This window comes from Ixodes scapularis, unplaced genomic scaffold, assembly GCF_016920785.2.
Source record: "Ixodes scapularis isolate PalLabHiFi unplaced genomic scaffold, ASM1692078v2 PGA_scaffold6__148_contigs__length_123643588, whole genome shotgun sequence".
NCBI classification, from domain to species: domain Eukaryota; kingdom Metazoa; phylum Arthropoda; class Arachnida; order Ixodida; family Ixodidae; genus Ixodes; species Ixodes scapularis.
In genome coordinates, this window is record NW_024609881.1 from 122,070,312 (window position 1) to 122,094,783 (window position 24,472).

The 24,472-nt window shown below is 49.4% G+C and overlaps 2 protein-coding genes across 5 annotated transcripts in view; one reads left to right on the top strand and one right to left on the bottom strand.

Annotated features, from left to right (window-relative positions):
* The window catches only part of LOC8023134 (mismatch repair endonuclease PMS2), a 28,409-nt gene extending 23,897 nt beyond the window's left edge, over positions 1–4,512 (bottom strand). The window contains exons 1-3 of one of the 4 annotated variants that reach the window (XM_029988551.4): positions 3,934–4,512; positions 2,854–2,940; positions 2,594–2,696 (exon numbers count right to left, since the gene is read on the bottom strand). In XM_029988551.4, the coding sequence (XP_029844411.3) occupies positions 2,594–2,696; positions 2,854–2,940; positions 3,934–4,066 (323 nt within the window). In that variant the 5' untranslated portion in view covers positions 4,067–4,512. Of the gene's footprint in view, positions 1–1,514; positions 1,615–2,593; positions 2,697–2,853; positions 2,941–3,933 lie in introns of those variants that run through there. The other 3 variants (XM_029988553.4, XM_029988552.4, XM_042294390.1) reach the window with 3 other exon arrangements.
* A 46-nt stretch (positions 4,513–4,558) lies between these two features.
* Positions 4,559–17,293, top strand: LOC8023133 (DNA topoisomerase 2-alpha). The gene is made up of 5 exons (XM_002399281.5): positions 4,559–5,401; positions 8,746–8,897; positions 11,091–11,376; positions 12,304–12,846; positions 13,723–17,293. Exons 1-5 carry the CDS (start codon positions 4,814–4,816, stop codon positions 16,900–16,902), a joined length of 4,749 nt encoding a protein of 1,582 aa, XP_002399322.4. The 5' UTR covers positions 4,559–4,813; the 3' UTR covers positions 16,903–17,293.
* Positions 17,294–24,472: the final 7,179 nt, after the last annotated feature.

Below are 24,472 nucleotides of genomic sequence, written 5' to 3' on the forward strand. Positions count from 1 at the left end.
AGATGGATAGTATATACTTAATTGAAGTCCTTCGTTTTAGGGTATTACATTTTTCAAAAATGGGGGAATAAACATAGGGTGCTTTGTTCCAAACTGGTAATCGGGGTGAAATCGGGTTTTTCGAGCAATAATTTTGGAAGTCAGGCTTTTCAGGTATTTTTAGGAATATGTGTAATTAACAATAAAAAGTATTAATCAATTTCAATACATTGATTTCTTTTTTTTTTACAATAAAGTCATTAAAGTATTTAAAGGTTCAAACTACGATCAAATAATTGTGGTAGTTGTTCCTCGTCACGTCTGGATTAAAGGGATACTTCAACGAAATTTGAAATATATCCGTTGTGTTCAAAAATAGGTTGAATATGATCCACAATATCCGTAAATGACAATCGCACGTTTGTATTTTGAGCCCGGTGGCTGTATTTTTCGTTATAAACGGCCCACTCTGGCAAGCGCTCGGAGAACAGCCAGCTTAGAGCACGTGACATCCAACGCAATCGTGACGTAGTTCGTCTCGGGACGAGCAAAGCTACGGCGAGACTGACGTCGAGAGGATGGCCTAGTCGTTCCAGCCACCGAAGCGGCTGCTTTTGTATGAATTTTGAGTGACGGGTTAATCTTCTGTAATCTTGTAGGGGGACAATAGCGACTTCTGCGACACACAAAAGGCATTCTCGGGAAGAGGGGAGTTCCTCCTGCCCCTCTTCTCTCGTCGTGGCCGAAGGCGAGACAACCCCCGTCACTAGCTGTGAAGGTTCCTAGACGGGCTACAAGCGAGGCGTTAGCGACATCCACCAGGTGCTCTTTGCTAATCGTTTAATTCGTTTTAAAATTCCTTTTCGTATCTTTTTTAACAAGATAATGGTGTGTCCGATGTGATACTGCTCCTTTGAACACATATAGACCATAAAATAAGCGCCGAAATTTCGTTGTAGTATCCCTTTAAAGGACTGAGATCCAATTCTGGCTGTAAATGTTAGTTCTTTTTTAAAAAATTGTTAAACAACTGACGTTTTGGGCACCTCCATACCACTCTCAACTCTTGCGCCGTCTTCCGAGTCATGTGTGCAGCGACACGCACTGGGGACATGGAAAATTCGGTTGGGTTCTCTTTCAAAGCCTCCAGCCGCACGGCCTCCGATAGCGTTTGGCATGGCGACTTTGAAAGTTGATTTGAGTAATAACTTTGTCGATGTCATGAGGTTATTGACACATTTACTCATGTTGAAATGACAATATTTATAATATATAGCATTATATTGAGCACATAATGGCAGACCTTACCAACTGATTACAATGCACCCAGGTGCGCATCACGCCTTACTTCCCATGGCCGCCACCCCGTGGTTGCAAATCGCAAAATATTCCCGTTCTTTGCTTCGCTATTACGCAATGAAACTGCAATATTTCAACAGAATGAGACGGTTTCTCCATCTCTACAAATTCTTTCGGAGTAAACGTTTTTGGACTGTCTCTTTAAGATAGCATTGAAATGTGATGTAAGAGCTCACTTGGGTTTTTAAATTTTTAATCATCCGTGTTGCTCGCATAATCTTCTGCAAGTGCAGCATCTATGTCCTTGTTCTAGGCCTGCCCGGCCTTTGAACATATCTGAATCGAGAAAATGTTCTCTCAGCATCACAGCTTACATGTACAATTGCAATGCACAACAATACCACTTCAGTTAGACAGGAACAAAACATATGCTATTCCTTTGTAAATAAAGTGTTGAGTGCAGTTTTTCATTCATTTTTATTATTATTATTATTTTTCGTTGGTTGAAACGGAAGAAGTGCAAAGGATATACTTCACAACAGACATAAAAGCGAACTTTCGGAACTTGATCTATGTCACTGCAGTTCACTGAATCGAACAGAATCTAGGTTTGTCTCAAAGGACAGGAGCCATAAAATATTTTCGAAGCAGTGTCATTTGGAAAATGGTGGAATTCAATTTCCGAATTCGGAGAAAAATCGGTTTCAACCCCTTTTTAAAGAAACATGTTTGGGGTGCAAATATTAAAAAATATTGGGTCTTACCCGAAAACGAAGGTCCCTATATATACAGGGTGCCACAAAAAAATTAATTTACACAATTTTTTTTACCTCAAAAATAAGCTGTTCATTGCTGAATGCCCATTCTCTGCTTAAAGGTAGCACTAGAGGTCACAACCAGATGCCAAAGTTTCAGCCCGATTTGATACCTTATTCAAAAGTTATAAGTGATTTTCTGAAAATTTCAATAGGAAAATGGCAAAAGACGGAGTTTTCGAATACATAGGGCTCTACGGCGTCAGAAACCGAAAGCGGGCAAAAATGGGCCCCATTTTCCCATTGAAATTTTCAGAAAATCACTTATAACTTTTGAATAAGGTATCGGATCGGGCTGAAACTTTGGCATCTGGTGGTGACCTCTAGTGCTACCTTTGGGCGGAGAATGAGCGTTCAGCAATGCCTAGTTTATTTTCGTAGTAAAAAAAAAAAAAACGTGTAAACTTTTTTTTTTTTTTTTGTGACACTTTGTACTTAGCTGCACACAAATTTCACTTTCAGGGACAAAAAAAAAAAAAGGTGTTCTTTTGGAAACATACCAGAGGGCGCAGACCGAACTCAGGGCCTCGCCCCTGAACCCAAAGGTCGCAACGTCTTGAAGGTCGGAGAAGTCCCTCAGTTTTGACGTGTGGTACTTCAATGCTGCGTCGATAAAGAGAATTCGACTTGGGAGAAAATTTCGACCAAAAAAACGCATAAATGCCGTAAAGCGATCGATTGTTGTTACACTCATAGAAAGGCACTGCTTTGGTAACTTTTTTTTTTTTTTTCTCTTTTTATTTTCAAGTTTAGAACTTACTTAGCCCCTTGAAGTTGGCTTCTTCCACACCATCACCGTCGTCAACAACTTCCACGAGCTTGCTGCCATACTCTTTCAGTCGCACACCTTGAAACAATGAGAAGAATTCCGTTATATTTATACCCTCAAACAGTCTGTGGAGCTTCTTTTAAACAGGGGAACGCATATAAAAAAGACCGATCTCACTAAGCGCTCGGGTCACGCGTCACGCCGCCATTGGCGACGTGCGCGACCGAAAGCGTCGCTGCGGTCGGCCTTCCACGATTGGCCCAAAAGCTGACTATGACGTCGTAAAGGGTATACCATCGACGGAAATAAGAGGATTGAAAGAACTTTAATTTCGACGGTGTTGGCAGTGTTGCTTTGAGAGCGCAATGATTTCAGGCTTCCACCATGCTATTTACAAACACCATCGAACTTGTTGTTCGCAAGGTAATGACGTCACAAGGGGGAACCACAGGAGGGCGCCACGAAAACATCTCGCCGCTAATAACTTGAGTTCACGGGGAGCAAACGGCCGTGCACGCGAGGGCTTGTGCCGTCTCGTGCTCAACACACGCAGAGCTCCAGCGAGGTTGTCGCACGTGCAGAAAGACAGCGGCGGCGTTTTATTCAAACGTTTTAAATGACTTTCTGAAAATTTCGACGGCAAAATGAGATTCATTTTTGCCAGTTTTCGGTTTCTGGCGCATTAGAGCTCCATGTATTTGAAAGCTCCATCGTTTTCACCATTTGCGCATTGACATTTTCAGAAAATCACTGATACATTTTTAATAAAATATCGGTTCAAGCTGAAACTTTGGCACCTGGTTCGGACCTCTAGCACTACCTTTTGGGCGGAGAATGAGCGTTCGGCGATGCAAAGTTTAGTTTTGCGGTGAAAAAAACCCTGTACATTTTTTCGGGGGACACCCTGTACATGTGTGCCGTGCCGTGAAGCACCACCCCGAAGACCTTGAACGTAGCTCAAGCGTGAGAGACTGCCCGCGACAGGAGTTTGTTGTTAAACGCGGACTCAAAGTTCACTTCAATGTACCCTCAGGCTAGGAGGACGGCAGCACCAGGCAGGAAAGCACTCACTGATGTTCCGAGCCCCAGCGTCAATGCTGTTTTCCACAAGTTCTTTCACAGCCATGGCAAGGTTCAACACCACTTGTCCCGAACATATCCTGTGAACGCTGGCACGGTCGATAGCTTTAATTTCGTTGCTCATTGCTGCGCCGACACTTTAACTGTGGCCTACGTCAAAACTTTGCAACACGCTAGAACACCCTAAACGACATAATTGCATAACGCGGACGAAGTTCGCGCGCTTGCCTCTACCGCCATTTGCCCCATGTGTGGGTCAATCAATCGAGTGCAAAATTTGGTCACTCCCATTGGGCAAAAATTAGTCACGTGCCAAAAAGAAAAGTGTCTGGTCACGTGAAGTCGTGAAGTGACGTAATCGCATTTCGCTATCCTGGCTCCCGGTTTCGATTACTTAGGTTAAATCGATTAAATTAACTAAAGTTCGTCTTTGAGTTTTCAGACGACGCCTTGTAGATGCTACAAAAAGATATACGACGCCCTTTCTATTGATAATCGACTTTCCTTGAAGTCAGCGGTCATACACTGCCACCATCCAGTCAATCCAGCGCGCTCGATAAGTGCTTCTTTACGATTGGCCCGTTTTGAAAATAGTGACGTCACGGCACAATGGCACAAGCCCGACAAGCCTGTGCAAGCCCACCGATCGGAGGCGCTCCCAACGTTCCCATTCAAGCGTTTCAGAAAGATTTCAACCGTCGACATCTTTTGGCGGGCCAACAACTAAGATGTCGGCCGAGCAATTAGGCTTCCCCGTGTGCCCGTTTGCCGCCTAGCCTGCGTGGTGCCGAGGCTTGCGAGCTTTGCGCCCCGTCTCCAACTCCGAGCAGCGTTTCGGACTCTCACGGCGCGGTCTTTGTCCACAGACGCCATGTCGTCGGACGAGGAATACGGGTCTCCCACGACGCCGGCCGCCAAGCAGAATGGAGCACCGGCGGCCGCGTCGAACAAAGGAAATCTCTCGGTGGAACGCATCTACCAGAAGAAGAGCCAGCTCGAGCACATCTTGCTCCGGCCCGACACCTACATCGGGTCCGTGGAGCCGATTTCGCAGACGATGTGGGTCTACGACGGCGAAGAGAACGGCGGCATGAAGAACCGTAGCGTCACGTACGTGCCCGGCCTCTACAAGATCTTCGATGAAATTCTCGTGAACGCGGCGGATAACAAGCAGAGGGACAAGAACATGGACTGCATCAAGATCGAGATCGACCCCGACGCCAACCGCATTAGCATTTGGAACAACGGGAGGGGTATTCCCGTGGTCGAGCACAAGGTCGAGAAGATGTTCGTACCCACGCTCATCTTCGGACACCTCCTCACGTCGTCGAACTACAACGACGAGGAGAAAAAGGTGACGGGAGGCCGCAACGGCTACGGAGCCAAGTTGTGCAACATCTTCAGCACAAAGTTCATCGTGGAGACATACTCGCGCAGCGAAAAGCGCCTTTTCAAACAGGTACGTCGCTTCCCGTCTTTGAAATGGGCCGGGGAAAACGGGCGATGAGTTGTTGTCCCGAGCCGCGGCGAGCCGTCGATCTAATCGGCCCCCTCGAGTTGTCAAAGTCGAAGCTCGCGGCAAGTGCGCCAACGCCGCGAGCGTCCGAGAAATTCTTATCATTGGCCGCAGTCCCCGCCACGCTTGGTATATCGCCCCAAATGCCGATTGCTAACTGCGGGCCAATTAATCGTAGCCTGCGAGTGGCGTCACTTGGCTCCACCTGCGTTGAAATACGGGTTTAGTAGTGCGAGTCTTGACTAGGGAGTGTCAACAATGATTTTGTCGCCATACCTAGATAGGCTGCTCAGTTTGTATCGAAATTGTCGCCATACACAGCTCGCCTGCCCTGCCCTATGCCCCAGCCAGTTAGTGTAGCTACTACGAAAAACTCAGCAACCCCGACCAATTAGTTAAAATCCTAATCTGTTCTGATCGTGCTTTTGAATCCTTACCATTCAAATTGGTCACAGGCGTCAGACGCTGGTATGGTTTGTTCAGGGTTGTTTTACTTTGAATGCGAACAAACATGAAGCTACACAGACAATCATGTTCTTGCATGCCCATCTTTGTATGCACGGCCTTGCACGAAAGGTGTTGCAGACACGTCGCACTTCCCTATGTAAACCATTTTCACGAAAAAGTTGGTATAATATACAGTCATGCCACGTTTACATGGAAAACCCTGTTCCCCTAAAAGATTGTTCATAATGTGGGTTGCCCATAATAGCGAGACAGAAGTTCATGGATTTACCCAATGCGTCTCCCAATTATGTGTGCATGTAGTAGGGTATCCATATTAACAAGGTCCATATTAACGAGATATGACTAGTAAGCGGGAGCCCATTTCAGAATTCTTGTTAATTGATTTTGCATGTTTTATACTACGCACAGATGAAAATTTGGGACAAAACCACAACCTATGGGGTGTTTTCACATGGTGTCAGTCCGCCATTTCTGATACAAGGGTGAGTGAGTAAGAAGTTGTTTTATTTATCAGGAGGAACAATAAAGATAGAGGCATGATGAAACAAGTTTTTGTGCACTACTCGCCTTCAGCAAGCACCAGACAGCTCAAGACAACAAAATGGTGGACAAAATAACATCAGTGAGAACACCCCATTCGTGACTCCAGCAAACTATAGGGGGCGCACTGGTCAGGCAAAATCGCCTTTGCTGTTTATGTTGTATCTGAGAGGATTGGAGGATAGACTAGAGAAGAGTGGGCTTGGATTCAACCTTTCGTACAGTAAGCTAGGCCAAAATATTCAGCAATCCTCACCGGGATTGATGTATGCGGATGATATCGTGCTAATGGCTAACAACAGGGCAGAGTTGCAGGAATTATTTGAGCATCTGTGGTAAGGAAGGAGAGGAATTAGGTTTAGAATTCAGTAGTGAAAAATCAGCAGTCATGATTTTTAACTGATGAAGTTGAGAGGCTGAAGATACAGAATATTACAGTTGAGAGAGTTAGTAAATACATGTATCTAGGAGTATGGATATGTGATGGTGCAGAATATCTCAGTGAGCATGAAAAGTATATAATAGGTAAGGGCAACAGAAATGCAGCTGTAATGAAAAATGGAGCACTTTGGAATTACAACAGGTACGAGGTGGTGAGAGAGATTTGGAAAGGGGTCATGGTGGCCTGGCTTGACTTTTGGAAACGCAGTGCTATGCATGAAATCCGAAGTGCATGCGAGACTAGAAATAAAACAGCGCGGAGTAGGTAGACTGGCTTTGGGGGCACATTGCAAAACGCCAAACCAGGGAGTGCAAGGAGACATGGGATGGGCGTCATTTGAGAGCAGGGAAGCGGTGAGCAAGATAGAATTTGAGGATCGGTTGAGGCAAAGGAAAGGGGGGCAATGGGCACGAAAGGTTTTCAGCTATTTATACATGAGGAGTATAGACACAAAGTGGAGACAGCGCATTAGGAAATTAAGAGGAAAGTTTTTGGGCTATAGCGAAGATACGGAAGAGCCGGTCTCCGTTAAGAAGAAAGTTAAGGCCACAGAAAGAGAATGGTGGCTAGACGGAATGCAGACAAAGACGGCTCTGGAAAGCTATAGATTAAACAAAACAGTTATTGCCAAAGAAAGCATTTATGACAATTCTAGGGGAAGCTCATTGTTGTTTGAGGCGAGGACGGGTGTTCTGCGAACCAGAACATACAGAGTGAAGTACCAGGAGATGGATACAGTGTGCACTGCTTGTGGAGAGGAGGACGAGACGGCTGAGCACTTGATACTCTACTGTAAGGGGCTTCACCATATGCCTACTGAAGACAACATAGATTTAATAAAGTCATTGGGTTTTAGAGACAGCGAAGGGAGAGTGGATTTCAAGACTGTAGAGATTACCAAGCAAAGATTAGTGAATGGTGGCAGAAAGCGAGAGAAAACTAGGTATTTTCTTATTAACTGATGGCAAGGGGTTTTTATAGCCTCACTTTCTTTGCAGTGCGGAGTGAATATAGATTTCGCGTTTAAATATTCTAAGCTTAAACGGTAAAACAAAATGGCTAGGTGGCGTAAGCTACCGCCCGATCCAAAGGGCTCAGCCGGGTTCATCCATCCATCCATGGCGGATGAAAAGAGGTTGTTTTCGTCGTTCAGCTTGCGGACCACCATAAATTTCTTGCACTGCAGCGTGAAGTTTGTGTTAAATATGAGAGCATAGCGATTTTTCGACGGTAGAAACCTTCTTTTAGTCAATGCGTAGGAATGACACGGCGAAAGCATAAAAATAATTACTGGAATCTGTGTTCCTTACTATGCTGCCTATGAGAACCAAGCAGCAATAGCAGACGACACAGTCGAAACCACCTCCTCTCCTGAGCTTCTCGACGTTGCCGCTATGCGGCATTGATTTTACTGAAGTCTCCAATAGAGTACTTCGGTGATCACCCTCTTCATGCTGCTATATTTGTCTTCTGGGCTGTGGAATGCATTGTGAGCATGCACTGATCTCTTCTTATTGAGTTAGTGGTCCATAGGCCAGTGACTAAGCATTTTATGCCTGATTGGTAAGTGCTCTAAAGGTGTAGCTGGAGGATACCATTATTTATTTATTTATTTATTTTGCATATTATCAGTCCTTATCAGGACTCTTATAGGAGTGAGGAAAAAGAAACACTTTAAACAATAAAAAAAGAAATGGTACAGACAATAAAAATACACCATATTTAAAGGAATAAATATGGTAACATATTCAAATTTCAAGAAGCACACCTAATGAAGAAATGATCTTTTGTTCACCCCTGGCATTTCTGTCGCTGCACCACAACTCTTCCGCCGCAGGTCTGGGAGGACAACATGAAGAAGACAACGGAGCCAAAAATCCGGACGGAGCCCAAGGGGGAGGACTTCACCCGGATCACCTTCCATCCGGACCTGTCCAAATTCTCCATGGAGAAGCTGGACGCCGACACGGTTGCGCTGCTCTCGCGGAGGTACGTGTCATCCGCGGCGCTGAACTCAAAATGTTTCCAAACAGTCTTGTGCAATTGACAAAGAACCCGGCGACCGGGGCGGATCTTTTGTTTAAATATATACGGAAAGAGATTCTTTCTCTTGACAAAAAAGGTTCAGTAGACCTTTTTGGAAATATGTGGAGCCTCCATTGCCCGCTTGACGCATTGTAACGACGTTCCACTATACGGCACGCGAGATTATCCAGAAATCGAAGTTGGTGTTGTTTTAACATTTTGTGATTTCATAAGGTAGAAGGAAAACAAAACGGAGTATATGATGACCTTCTTTCGAGTTCTTTATTTTTTCTGCATTCTGAGCTGTTAATGATAAGAGAGAGTGAATCGTGCCGCTTCCAAGGTGTGTGAAGCGTTCGAGTTGGCATGAGCGTACGTCGCAACAGCCCCACAATTCCCCTCGCCGTGAGGTCTCCTGGGGATTTTCTGGAAAGCACTATTGTGACAAGGGGAAAAAATGCTGCTGGTTGGCAGCAGGAACCATTCCAATGCCCCTGAATCTTGGTCAAACAAATAAGATAATGAAAATGCCTTGTGACATGCAAACACATATACAGGCTGTTTTTTTACAGCGGAGCTGTGAAGGGCTAGGTTCCCCGGGATTGTGTCCGGTATGTCGACACAAACCTACCTGGACAGCTACCGCCATCTATAAGCGACAACGGCAAGCACACAACCAGTCTGGTTGCCGCCGTTGCTCGTAGATAGCACCAACTTTTCCAGCTATCATAGAAGAATGGATAGTTGGTTGGAATTCATCGTAGGAAACAGCCCGAAAAACAGACGACGACAAAGAAGAAGCACACAGTGTATCGAGTAGAGCTCCGCTGGTCTTCCTTCTTCACGAGAGTGGAAAGGCTGAATGATTTTTTTTAGACTTTATAGATTTGTTTTAAAAAAGCAGTGAAAGCTTAACTAATGCAGTCTGTGCAGGTCAGTGATTACCTAAAACTTGTCAATTAACTTTTTAATTGATCAAAATGAACATATGGTATCGATTAGAGACTCGCTGAGCCTCATCGAAAATCACTTTAAAGGTTCATGCGGGGGTGCGCTAAAGTATCCACTCGTATAATGGTGTAATGTTAGCAAAATAAAAACTTAAATTAGATTTTTTTATTTCTTTTATAACAGGTCAGAAACTGGCTCAAGCAGGAATGGATAGTAATAAGCCCAAAATACATATGAAAGTAAGCACTTGTGGAAACCAGGAAACAAAATTAATAAAAGCAGTTGTACATCATGAGGCAACACTATACTCGGTATCACTAGTTGTGTGCAGTGCAGGCGAAGGCAACGCCAGGCGAAAAGAGGAAGGGCGAGCGCGAGGAGGGCAATGGAGGGCGAGGAGAGAAAACAATAGCACCAGGAACGTTAGGAAAGGAGGTTTCTCTCCTCCACAGCCTTCCTAAAGCTTACCGTTTTTCCCTTGCCTGATGTTGCCTCTGCCTGTACTGCATGCAACTAGTGGCACGGAGTATGGCAGTAGTACAGGCAAGAGACGAAAAAAACTATACAAGCACGTTTTTTCATCATCATGCTTCCCATGCGGCCCTAATCTTTCTGAAGTTACTTATTTAGTGGTTTTCGATGACACTCGGCAGGTTTCTGATTGGAACCATATCTTTATCTTCGAGAATTAAAAGATTAACTAACACATTTTAGTTTGCTAACCAGCTTATTGCGACAATCATCCCCCTATATTTTCCTGGCCGTGTAATTCTGCATTCATGTAGCCTTCGTAAATTTTTAAAACAAATCTGTAGTGCCTTAAAGAAAGCCCTGTATGTGATAATGAAGCAACAAGCGAGGTAAGACACGATAGAATACTTGCTGGTGCACTGAACGCTCCAGAAATCACGTAAGGCCGATCTCAGTAAGTGTTCGGTGCATGCGTGACGCCGCCATAACATTAGTTCACAGGAAGCAGACGGCAGCGCATTACACGAAAGGGCTCGTGCCGTCTCGTGATCTAGACGCGCAGAGCTTCAGTGAGGTTGTCGCACGTCCGGAAACACTAAAGTTCCCTCGATGCATTGCAGCAGCGTTGACGTAGTCAAACTGGCAGGTGAGATGTCGTAAAAGTGACTGTCATTGGCGGTAAAGAAATGACGAAGCGTCCAGTGAGGAGATGAGAGATGGAGGCCTTGCGCGCAGGGCCTACGACGTGGCCGGCTGCACGCGTGGCGTGAAGGTGTACCTGAACGGCAAGCGGCTGCCGGTGAAGGGCTTCAAGGACTATGTGGGCCTCTTCCTGAAGGACAAGGAGGACGAGGCGGGCAACCCGCTGACGGTGGTCTACGAGAGCCCCAGCGACCGCTGGGAGGTGGCGGTCACCCTCAGCGAGGCCGGCGAGTTCCGCCAGATGAGCTTCGTCAACAGCATCGCCACCACCAAGGGGGGCAGCCACGTCGACTACATTGCCGAGCAACTCACCAAGAAGGTCAGCGGGGGGACGGCAGTACGGACGCCTGCCGTGGCTGCCTCTGCCGTCGTTCCAACGCCAGGGCGTATTTGTCCTTGCGCGTTTGCTAAATTGCCGGCCACTTATCGAGGGGACGAACAGAAGATGCCACAAGGGCACCAGTTTGAAATGCAATTCAGGCAAACTAGTTGTGGGTGGGGAGGTGTCTCCCCTGTCTTGAGTCTCCCTAGTGACCTTTCCCATTGCTTTAGAAGGGCAGGTGTGTGTTGGACGTAGGAGATGTGGGAAATGAGAAGGAACGGAACACTTGGGGGACAAGGCGAGGTACTCGCAAATGAAAGTTTCACTCTTTTTTATGCGTTTTATTTTTCGTTTGGGCACCGAAGGTATAATAGCCTGATGACTGCGGATATTAGAATATGGTTTGCAAATTACAAGCTGGTGGAAATTTGCAAGTTCCGGGCTCCTAGGCGAATCTGACACTCGTCTTGTCTTATTTGCCTACGAGATCCGGCTGTCGGAAAAAAAAAGAGAGGATTATGGTTTCATGTCTCAAAATTTTGTATCGTTGAGTGGTGTGCAGCCCAAGAAACAGATTGCATGTGGGCCATTGAATCGAATGCACTTGATTATGGCCTACTCTAGTTTTATGTATAATCTATTGTGGTGCAAGAATTGCAAAAAATGACTTTAGTGCCTAATGCACCGAGCCACATTGGGCATCGGCCTGAGCCTTGTCTTTAGGGGCACCAGTCTTGAGAAAAAAGAAAGGCGCTCTCAGGTTCTGCTGTTTTTCCACGTCGGAAAAACAATGCATTCGAGCGGAGTGATCAGGTGACCACTATCTCTCTGGAATTGTGGGGGCGGAAGCTGCAGTTCTTGCGTAGCAGCGGTCTCTAAGCAATGTCTTTTGGGCGAGCGTCCGAAACGAGGGACTTCCCGCAGGTGCTGGAGAACGTAAAGAAGAAGAACAAGGCTGGTGTGAAGATCCAGAACAAGCAGATCAAGGACCATGTCTGGGTGTTCGTGAACTGCCTCATCGAGAACCCCACCTTCGACTCTCAGACCAAGGAGAACATGACCCTGCAGGCCAAGAAGTTTGGCTCCAAGTGCGAGCTGAGCGACAAGTTCTACAACCAGGTGCTCAAGTGCGGCGTGGTGGAGGCGGTCATGTCCTGGCTCACCTTCAGGGCCCAGAAGCAGCTTGGAATGAAGTGCTCGGCCAAAAAGCACTCCAAGCTCAAGGGCATCCCCAAGCTTGAGGACGCCAACGACGCCGGGACCCGCAACTCGGTGGACTGCACCCTGATCTTGACAGAGGGGGACTCGGCCAAGTCGCTAGCCGTGTCTGGCCTTGCGGTGGTGGGGCGGGACAAGTATGGCGTCTTCCCACTCAAGGGAAAGATGCTCAACGTCCGGGAGGCCTCCCACAAGCAGATCCTCGAGAACGCCGAGATTAACAACGTCATCAAGATCATGGGGCTGCAGGTGAGCGCGTGTAAACGCCAGAAAAAACACATGAGACGTCGGCTGGCTGGGGAAAGAAGGTAGGGAAGGATTGGGGATGATGGTGGCTGAAAGTCCTAGGTTGTTGCTGGGGAAATTCGGGGATAAAGGCTGAGTCCCCGGTTGTGAGGGAAAAGTTGGAGAAAAAAGGGATAAAGTCGCTAAAACTCCCGGGTGGTTAGGGAAAATCTGAGGATAAAGAGACTAAAAGTCCCAGGTTGATAGGGAATAATTAGGGATAAGGCGGCTGAAATTACCGGGTGGCTACGAAAAAATTGAGGATGAAGCAGCTAAAAGTCCCTCATACGGCCACCATTTTCGGGGTGGTGTCAGGGAATGTCAGCTGGCAGGAAAGAAAGGTTGGTAAGGAAAAAATGTGGATGAAGCAACTATAAGCCTCGGATACTGTTGCCAATGTTACGGTGGTTTCAGGGAATGTTGGCTGGCAGGGGAATAGTGGGAACAAAGTGGGCAAAAGGTTTCCTTTCATTTAGATCTGTTGAATCAGTATTTAAACTTTCCAACTTACTATGAACAATCAGGCTAGCACCTTTGATAGGCTGTATCATCATAATTGTTGATAGCTAATGTTTCTCTGGTTTTGGGGAAGGGGGGGGGGGGGGATTGCTAGGAAAAAAACGGGGAGTAAAGTTTGAAAAAGTTATTTCTTGTTACAACATTACAAGACCAATGTCAGAATTGACATCGGTCTTGTAATGTTTAATGAACAGTCCAGCACTTTGAAGGAAACTAGCATCAGTCCCGTGTCCATAGTTTGTTCAAAGCACGGGCACGCCTAAACGTCTCTGCAGCTGCCGAAGCGAATCAATCGTAGACTAACCCTTGGTTTTTCCACAGTACAAGAAAAAGTATGAGTCGGTGGAAGACCTGAAGGCGCTCCGCTACGGCCGCCTGATGATCATGACAGACCAGGACCAGGACGGCTCGCACATCAAGGGCCTGGTGATCAACTTTATCCACCACAATTGGCCGTCACTGCTCAAGCTGCCCTTCCTGGAGGAGTTCATCACGCCCATCGTCAAGGCCAGCAAGGGCAAGAACGAGATCTCCTTCTACAGCCTGCCTGAGTTCGAGGAGTGGAAGACGGCCACGGACGACTGGCAGCGCTGGAAGGTCAAGTACTACAAAGGTCTGGGCACCAGCACGGGCAAGGAGGCCAAAGAGTACTTCTCGGACATGCTGCGGCACCGCATCAAGTTCAAGTACCAGGGAGGCGAGGACGACCGGGCCATCGAGCTGGCGTTCAGCAAGAAGTTGGCAGACCAGCGCAAGGACTGGCTCCGCGGTGGCATGGAGGAGCGCAAGCAGCGCCGAGAGCTGGGCCTGCCCGAGATTTACCTGTACGGCAAGGAGACCAAGAACATCACTTACGAGGACTTTGTCAACAAGGAGCTGATCCTGTTCAGCAACATGGACAATGAGCGCTCGATCCCGTCCCTGGTGGACGGGCTCAAGCCGGGGCAGCGCAAGGTGCTGTACACGTGCTTCAAGCGCAACGACAAGCGGGAGATCAAGGTGGCCCAGCTGGCGGGCTCGGTGGCCGAGCACTCGGCGTACCACCACGGTGAGATGTCCCTCATGTCCACCATCATCGGCCTGGCCCAGGACTTTGTGGGCAGCAACAACATCAACCTGCTGCTGCCCATCGGCCAGTTTGGGACCCGGCTGCAAGGGGGCAAGGACGCTGCCAGCCCCCGATACATCTTCACCATGCTGAGCCCTCTGGCACGCCTCATTGTGCCGGCGCTGGATGACCCCGTGCTGAACCACCTGTACGACGACAACCAGAAGATCGAGCCCGAGTTCTACATGCCAATCCTGCCCATGGTCCTCGTGAACGGGGCCGAGGGAATTGGCACAGGCTGGAGCACCAAGGTCCCCAACTACGACCCGCGGGAGGTGGTGGCCAACCTGCGGCGCATGATTGCCGGTGATGAGCCCAAGCCAATGAAACCCTGGTTCAAGAACTTCAAGGGCACTGTGGATCAAGTGGAGGAGCAGCGCTTCGTGGTGAGCGGGGAGGTGGCGCTGCTGAGCTCAAACTCCATCGAGATTACGGAGCTGCCCGTGCGGACCTGGACGCAGAACTACAAGGAGAACGTCCTCGAGACGATGCTCCACGGCACGGAGAAGGTGCCTCCCATGATCACGGACTACAAGGAGTACCACACGGACACCACGGTCCGATTCGTGGTCACCATGTCGGAGGACAAGCTGTCCAAGGCACAAGACGAGGGACTCCACAAGGTGTTCAAGCTGCAGACGACTCTCTGCACCTCTTCAATGGTGCTGTTCAACTCCAAGGGGGTGCTCACGACGTTCCGCAACTCCACGGAGATCATGCAGGACTTCTACGAGACACGTCTGGAGGGCTACAAGAAGCGCAAGGCCTACATGTTGGGCCTGCTGACGGCCGAGGCCAAGCGGCTGGAGAACCAGGCCCGTTTCATCCTGGAGAAGATAGACAACGTCATCAAGATAGAGAACCGCAAGCGCAAGGAGATGATCCTGACGCTGCGGGAGCGCGGCTACGACCCGGACCCGCTGCTGGAGTGGAAGAAGCAGCAGGCGCAGAGTGAAGACGACGGGGAGTCTCAAGAGGATGACGAGGACGAAGAGGACAGGGACAAAGATGGCGGCAGCACCGGCTACAACTACCTGCTCGGCATGCCGCTGTGGAGTCTGACCCGGGAACGCAAGGAGGACCTGCTCGCCAAGCGGGACCAGAAGAAGGGCGAGCTCGAGTCGCTGCAGCAGAAGACTCCGGCGGACCTTTGGTCCATGGACCTGGATGTCTTCATGGCCAAGCTGGACGAGGTGGAGGAGGCGCAACGACGGGATGAGGCGGCCGGAGGCACCAAGGCAGTAGTCAAAACCGGCAAGGGCCGTCCCAAGCCCTCGAAGAAGATGGAAGCGGAGACGCTGCCGTCGCCGTTTGCGGAGCGCGTCCAGCCCAAGATCGACTGGGAGGCCAGGAAGGCCAAGGCAGAGAAGGGCGCTCCGGGCCGCAAGCCCCGCAAGGCGGCCGAGGACGGTGTCAAGACAGAGGGCGACAACCCGGACAATCCGGATGCACCGCCAGCTAAAGCACCGCGCAAGCGTGGGCCGGCTAAAGCTGGCTCTGGCGACAAGAAGCGGTCGCCGAAAAAGAAGCGCCGGAGCTGGTCGGGTTCCTCGGACGACGAGGACTCTGTATATAGCATGGGCTTCGCATCGGACGACGACGAAGAGCGCCCGGTGATTCCGCCCGAGCGCCAGACGTCGCGCCGTGCCGCGCTCGCCCGGCCAAAGTACAAGATAGACGACAGCGACGAAAACACTGACGAGGATGAAGACCTCGTCGAGGTGAAGCCGCCGGCCAAGAGCAAGGCCGGCACCAGCAAGGCAGAGCCGCCAGCCCCCGCAGCACCGGCAGCGCAGGAAAACGGGTGCGTTGGGAAGGACGACGCGTTCGATGAAGACAGTGACAGCGACAACCAGCTCGTGCCGCTTTCGCAGCGGCTCAGTGGCGGCAACCCTGATGCTGAGAAGGCCTTCGACTCGCTGTTCGGCGCCAGCGGCAGCGGCGGCACTGGCACGGCGCAGAAGGAGAAGTCGGCGTTGCCGAAGAACAGTGGTTCGGAGAGCGAAGAGACATCTTCGCCTGTCGTGAAGCCAACGGTGCAGCGGAAGGCGGTGCCCCAAAAGAAACTCGTAACGAGCGACTCGGACGTCTCCGAGCCGGAGGACGACGACTTCCGACCCAAGAAAGCAGCGCCGGCGAAGAAGCCCGCGGCAAAGCCGGCCTCAAAGCCGGCCCCAAAGCCGGCTGCGCCCAAGGGCCGCAAGAAGAAGGTTGCAGATTCGGATTCGGACGAGCCCAAGAAGGCGAGCAAGTCGAAGAAGGCAAGGAAAGCATCGTCGGACGAAGACGAGGTCGTAGACGACAGCCCGGTGGCGCGGCGCCCGACAACGGGGCGTGCCAAGAAGCCGACCACATTTGTCTTTGGAAGTGACAGCAGCGACGATGGGTTCTAACCCCAGTTTCCTCCTTACTTCGTTTGCACCCGGATCCCCGAAAGACATTCCATCGCCACTCCCTCTTCTTGCGACGGACGCAGGTCGCGTCGTCGCACTTTTGCTATCGGTAGCGTTTTAGACGAGCCGGGGGTTTCCTCCACAGTCTCATTTGTCCCTTTTTCCCACCCGTCCCCTCTTTTATGGTTACACGTGTACATCACTCGCATTTAGACTCCGTTTTAGTACAACTTTATGAAATGGATACTTATTATTTAAATAGCGGAAGACATCTTTTTACCCTGTCATCAGCATATGAACTCTCCTTTGTCCCACTAGCTCCTCCACTCCGCTTTTTTTTTAATGTTGTGGTTCTCACGTTTTTAAATGTAAAATAAATGGTTTGTCAGTATCTTTTCTGGCCTGTGGCGACCTCAATTTTACGACGCCTGTTCGCAACGTCGAAAGCGGAAAACTACCGCCGGTCTCTCACTTCGGTGGTGATTCTGCTAAATTGGGACTCAAGTTAAAACACCTATTGGCAAGATCCCACGGGTCTTTTGGCAAAAAGAACAATGCAATCTACTACTCTGAACGTGTTGCAAAAAATGGCAGCTCCCGCGGTAGGTCGTAGAAACGTCTTGCTGGAGCCACCAATGGCATGTACAGATGTTGCATCTAATACCCCTCCGACAGTGAAATTTCACGTTGCTTCTATCGAGCGGCACCATCCAACCATGGCCTGTGCCAGCCCTGGCGCAGCACGACGTTTGTAGCTAGGATTGTAAACGCCCATCACTGAACACTGTCGGATCGAAACAATGAATATTGCTGTGTGCAAGCTGTGCAAGCGGTACAAGCTTGCGGCAGTCCACTGGTTTCCTCGGCCCAAGGTCGCAGCAAGTGGATTCGGTGTTGTTGTAGCGTGCTACGCCTCGCTGCGATCTGTGAAAGTTTGACCGACACTAGGCAACTAGGCCTTTTCTCGGCACTCTCCTTCAATTTCGAGGCATGCTCCACGAAGTCGCTGGAAAAGCTGTGCAGCCCCCTGGAGTTCTTCCTCGAAGTTTAACGTCGAGGGGGAGTTCTTCAAAGAAAAACTGCAGCGGTTTTGCATTTGAGTAAAAACACTTAAATCGTCTTCATTTGGCCTCCAGAATCGCGAATATCGAGATTAGTTTTTTAATTTGGTGCACGGAGGCTGCAAAAAATAATTTCTAAAGTACCCCTGAAGCACCTTCCCCGAGCATTACATCATAAAGGGAGAGTTTGTAATCTTTGCTCTCACGTATCTTCAGCGCCTATCGGAGCTATGCACGCGCGCTCTTGCTATTATCAAAAAATTTGGCAGAGACACTTGAGACTGTTTACATCTGGAATTCCCACAAGGAGCGCGGCGCAGCTAACCCCACCAGCTTCCGTGACGAAGATGTGCTTGCTGTGCTTTTCTTTGCGTTTTATTTCTGAGGCACGTCCGCTCTGACCTTGAGCTACCGTGATGAAGCATCTGTGTTGCTCCGCTATTGGCCAATGGGACTTTAGGTGCCTTTTCACTCGGCGAATGGGAACTTGGGTGCCATTTTTTGCTGATAGAGACGACACCTGCTTCACTCCATGGGACCAGTTTGTGGTGACAGAGCATCAAAGAAAAAGATGTCCACCGAATGCGGGTGCACGAGGCAAAAAGGCAACAAGCGCGTGATGGGGACATAAAAAATAGTCCCGAGCTTCGTCGTGTTCGGTTCTTTTCCTTGCTTCGCCACCACACTGGTGACCCGGACGTGATGGCCACGAACACGCAAAAAACGGATCGTACGGGTGAGCCTCCCCGTACCGTCAACCACTACGCTGTACGCCTCCCGCCGTTCTGGCCACAGCACCCGGGAATCTGGTTTCTACAGGTAGAAGCCCGATTCGGCGTTTCTAACGTCACGTCACAAACGACCCGTTTCGCCCACCTGGTAGCTGCCCTTCCCAACGAAGTAGCATTGCAAGTCTACGACATTCTCTCAAATCCGCCCACCGCTGCACCGTACGACACGCTGAAAGCGGCAATCCTAGAACGAACGACGGTTTCGGAACGTAAGCGCCTGCAGCAGCTGTTGGCAGCAGAAGAGCTTGGAGATCGGCGACCTTCACAGTTACTTCGTCACATGCAGGCCCTTCTTGGCGAGCGCGCAGCGACGTTTGATACAACATTACTAAAAGAACTTTTTCTACAACGACTTCCTTCCACTGTCCAGATGCTGCTTACCACGGCAGCAGATTTAACCCTGCCCGCTCTGGCACTGCACGCCGACAAAATCATGGAGGTCGCGCCACCACAGGCATCTGTGCACAACTCGAACGTGCATCAGCTTTCTGAACCACAACAGCAGAGATTCGCCTCCTCTGAAGAAATGACGGCCCTTCGGGAGGAAGTCAAGAACCTGTCCACACTCGTCGCACGCTCCCTTGCTCGTCATTCAGGGCCATCCCGTAACTCGTCCCGATCTGCTCGATCTCCTAGCCGATCATCACAATCGCGACGTTTATCCCTACGAGGAGCCAGTCTCCCGACGTTCCACCTTGCTGGTACCATCGCAAATTCGGTTCCAGAGCAGAACGCTGCACGCAGCCTTGTGGATGGTCGGGAAACGAAACCAGGGAACACTAGCGGCGACGAGTGCTCCTCCAAAACCTTCTGACAGTCGCCTGTTTTTCCTCAAAGACGGACTTTCAAATGTTCAGTTTCTCATCGATACAGGGGCCGAGGTCAGCATTGTTCCTTCGCAAACCGCTGACAGAGGCTTTCCTCACATCTGTTACCTACGAGCAGTAAACGGTAGCAGCATTCCTGTATACAGGAGAAGATCCCTTGCTGTTGAACTAGGCATTCGGCGAACATTTCGTTGGGTATTTCTCGTTGCACCAGTCAGCCATGCCATCCTGGGTGCGGATTTCTTATCCCATTTCACACTTTTGGTTGACATGGCACACAAGAAACTCATTGATTCTACCACCGGACTCTCCATAATGGGCAAGCCTACAACCATCTCCTCTTTTGCCTTCACGATCAAATGCTGCGTACCCGAGCCGTACGCAAGTCTTATCAAAGAATTCCCGATTTTGACTGCCTCTCCTGACTGGACCAAACCTGCCACGCATGACGTTGTACACCGTATTGCCACCCGCGGTCAACCTACTCATGCAGTCCCCTGACGATTATCCCCTGAGAAACTTCGCATTGCCCGGCAAGAATTCGAACATATGTTGGAAATGGGAATCGTTAGGTTATCCTCGAGCTGTTGGTCCTCGCCCCTCCACATGGTTCCCAAGAAAACTGGCGACTGGAGGCCTTGTGGGGATTACCGTGCTTTAAATTTGGCCATGCTCCCTGACTGCTACCCATTGCCCAACATTCAAGACTTTACTGTCAACCTAAGAGGATCTACTATTTTTTCGAAAATAGACCTTACGAAAGCATACCATCAAATTCCTGTAGCCACAGAAGACATCTCCAAGACCGCCATAACGACACCATTTGGCCTGTCTGAGTTCACTCGCATGCCATTTGGGTTAAGAAATGCCGCACAAACTTTTCAGAGATTTATCGACGTTGTAACACGGGGACTGACATTTGTTTTCGCGTACGTCGACGATATTCTTGTCGCAAGCACACCACCAGAGGAGCATCTCTATCATCTCCGGCTTCTGTTCAAACGCCTTCGAGACTACAACCTCATCATAAACGTGGACAAGTGTGAGTTCGGAGCTCCTTCGTTAGATTTTTTAGGACACATGGTGGACAAACAAGGCATTAAACCACTGACGACGAAAGTCAAGGCTATCTCCAAGTTTCCTCGCCCTGAATCCCTCCGCCAACTGCGTAGTTTTCTGGGGTTGGTAAACTTCTACCGCCGTTTTAGACCACATTGCGCGACCATCCTCCGACCTCCTGAAGCAATGCTCACACAATCCAAGTCTCCAGCAGCTGCACTCTCTTGGAATCAAGAGGCCGACAACGCTTTCTCCGCTGCCAAGAATAGTTTAGCCCAAGCGACACTGTTGGAGCATCCCCAGCACGATGCTCTTACAAGCATCATGGTAGACGCTTCCGGAGTTGCCGTCGGCGCTGTGGTACAGCAGTACCTTGGTGGAGCATGGAAACCGCTTGGTTTTTTCTCAAAGAAATTAACCAGCACCGAGCAACGGTACAGCGCTTTTGGGCGAGAGCTCTTAGCTGCCTACCTGGCTGTCCGATATTTTTTAGAAGGGCGCCAATTCATCATCTTCACGGACCACAAGCCGTTGACTCATGCTTTCCAAGCTGCCAGAAACAGCTACTCTCCAAGAGAGGTCAGGCTCCTTGCTTTTTTGGCAGAATATTCCACGGAGATACGACATGTCAAAGGCACGCAAAATACCCCTGCAGACACGCTTAGTCGCATTGCTTCAGTCAACGCCTCTGATTTGTCGTGGGAAACGTTCGCTAGACTGCAGCAACAGGACAAAGAGCTCGGGGACCTACGCCACTCCTCAACCTCCCTACAGCTCACGGACGTTCCACATTTTTCGTCAGACATCACCATTGCGTGTGACACTTCCACAAGCAGGCAACGCCCCTTTGTCCCTGCCGAATTACGCCGACAAGTTTTCGACTCTCTTCATTCTCTCGCTCACCCTGGAATTCGAGCATCTCAAAAACGGATCACGGAACGGTACGTCTGGCTGGGCATGAACAGCGATGTCCGACAGTGGGCAAGAGCATGTTCGCCGTGCCAGCAAGCAAAAACACATCAACACACCGTAACTCCACTTGTAAAGTTCCTGCCTCCCGACAGCCGTTTTGAAAAAGTTCACATTGATCTCGTCGGACCTCTACCACCCTGCAAAGGCTACCGATACCTCCTCACGATTGTTGACCGCTTCACTCGTTGGCCGGAAGCAACACCAATTCAGGATATCACAGCCGAGACCGTTGCATCAGCTTTCATCCAAACCTGGGTCGCGCGCTTCGGAACACCTATCGAGATCGTCACAGACAGGGGACGACAGTTTGAATCGGCCCTTTTCAGATGCCTTTCTGAACTACTAGGAACCACACACATACGAACAACTGCCTATCATCCGCAAGCCAATGGACTTGTTGAGAGATTTCACCGTCAACTGAAAGCTTCCATCATGGCTCACCAAAATCCAACTTGTTGGTTGGAACTTCTTCCTATCATTCTTCTTGGTCTTCGTGCTGCTGTCAAAGAAGACCTAGCTTGTTGCCCAGCCCAACTCGTCTACGGCACTTCACTTCGTTTGCCGGCCGAGTTAGCAACGCCCTTGCACCCTACAGCAGCACCTCCCAAGATCGAGACATACGTCGAGAGACTACAGAACATCTTCAGAGAGATCAGGCCAATACCCACCCGGGCAAAAGCGACAACCAAACCATTTATCAGCAAAGACCTTCGTGAAACAACACGTTTTTCTCAGGACAGACGCGGTACGACGCTCTCTTCAGCCACCCTACACCGGACCAAATCTTGTCCTGGCGAGAAATGAAAAAAATTTTACCATCAAGATTAACGGACGAGAAGAAATGGTTGCCACGGACCGCCTCAAACCACCTCGACGCGATCCCTACATTGTGTTTAGAGGTTGAAACACAGTGCTCATCGAGGCAGGCAGCTTCCGGCTACTCATCGACTCTTCCTCCACGACTTCTACACAAAACGGTTCGTTGGAGCGACTCCGTCTCTGGGGAGGGGAGTCCTGTGGTGACAGAGCATCAAAGAAAAAGATGTCCACTGAATGCGGGTGCGCCGGGCAAAAAGGCAACAAGCGCGTGACGGTGATATAAAAAATAGTCTTGGCCCGAGCTTCGTCGTGTTCGGTTCTTTTCCTTGCTTCGCCACCACAAGTTAATGCTTTCGCATTAAAAAGACGTCGCGACTGTGCTGGCCACGAGCTTGGCAGCCGAAAGATCTTTTTACGACGTAACGACCGGTTGGAGGTTTTTCAGGTTTTCTCGCGTTTACTTAAATCTTCGGGGAAAACGAGCATGATATTCAGATTCACAGGATAAAAATACTCTAGAATTGACCTTCCACTTTTTTTTTTTTTTTTTTTTTTTAGAACTTTTTAAGGAACCGCAATTGGCACATCCATCTTCGTCACCATGGCCAACCTGTGCACAGAAGCCATTCAGGAAGCGCCCTGCAGCCATTTGTCACAACACACTACTGTTTTTGGTTTTTGTGGTACGTAGACACTACCGTTTTAGTGGTATGTAAACGACCGCTTCTCTATCCTTGAAAAGCCTGATGTGGGGATTCCATCGAACCGGCCATCCAGTTAACCGTGGAACGTGAAAAGGACACTACCTTACCTTTTCTCGATGTTGTGGGAAGGGAACATGAGTTTCTGTGTACAGGAAATCCACACATGCCGGTTTGATTCCAATCACCCAGCCTGTGGGAAAGCATCGGTGGTTGGGACAGTAATGTAGGGCGAAGACTATGTGCTCGTCTGAAACGGTCAGAAGAAAGGAAGAACAATCTGTCTCTACTGATCTCAAAGAATGAGCACACAAGCGCCTTTATCCACTGTGTTGCACATTGTCAAGCTCGAGATTACTGACACCGGCAGCCACAAACATGTTTGTAGCCTTGCACATCTGCGTATCCTACATTAAAGAAACAAGTGAGGCACTGGCCCGTGTGCTAGCCAAAGGACGACTTGACGTGGGCCACGAACCGACGTCCACGCTTGATAGTCTCTTGCCCCGTCCAAAAAATCGCTTGTCGGAAGGAAAAACGCGAGGCATAATTTATAAGGTCCCTTGTTCGCATTGCCCAGTCACCTACTACGTCGCGAGACAAAGAACTTCAATTAAAGAATCCACCAACGCAAAAAACAACGTGCTCAAGCTCTACCACGAGCGCTGCGCAGTCCAGCACCATCGACGCAGACTAACATGGACTTTTCATTGAATCTTGGCACATTCAAACGATGCCAGTAAACATAGCCTAGGCACTTTGCCATCCGTTTATGTCAACAAGCTTGACCATATCGTCGAAATATTTTTTTAAACTATTGCTCTTCAATAACCATTGCCAGTCACCTCCAAAGAAGATCCACGTAGGCCTCGAAAGGTAGGGTCCCTACTTTTATAGGATTTGGTGGGTTGTCCTTCTTTAGAGCGCAGCTCTTCGGCGCCCGTTTCCGGCTTGAGCGGCGTCGCCATCGCCGTAACCGCGCGGTGCATTATGAGTAAATTTCCCCGCTAAATCTAGCGGAAAAAATTTCCCCGCTAAATCTAGCGGAAAAATTTCCCCGCTAAATCTAGCGGAAAAAATTTGGTCACGTGACCTGGGGAGTCACGTGACACCCCGAGGTCAAGTGCCCTCGGGGGGGGGGGGGGGGGGGGGGAAGGGGGGGGGGGTCACGTGACCCCCCCGAGAACACGTGGCCCTCAGTACCCTTCCCTCCTCCTCCTCAAGAGCTGCGCTCCAATTCGGCGTTACAGGGAGTGGTAAACGACTTTCACTTTTTTTTTTTGTGGTGAACGTTTACGCGACACCTCCATCTTGCAGGAGCCATGGCTATTAAACGGTAC

Bases quoted from the DNA above. Each gene is read 5' to 3' on its own strand.
- LOC8023133 (XM_002399281.5), top strand. From the start codon at position 4,814: ATGTCGTCGGACGAGGAATACGGGTCTCCCACGACGCCGGCCGCCAAG. The intron at 11,377-12,303 runs GTCAGCGGGGGG...GACTTCCCGCAG, and splicing joins CCGAGCAACTCACCAAGAAG to GTGCTGGAGAACGTAAAGAA. The intron at 12,847-13,722 runs GTGAGCGCGTGT...GTTTTTCCACAG, and splicing joins TCAAGATCATGGGGCTGCAG to TACAAGAAAAAGTATGAGTC.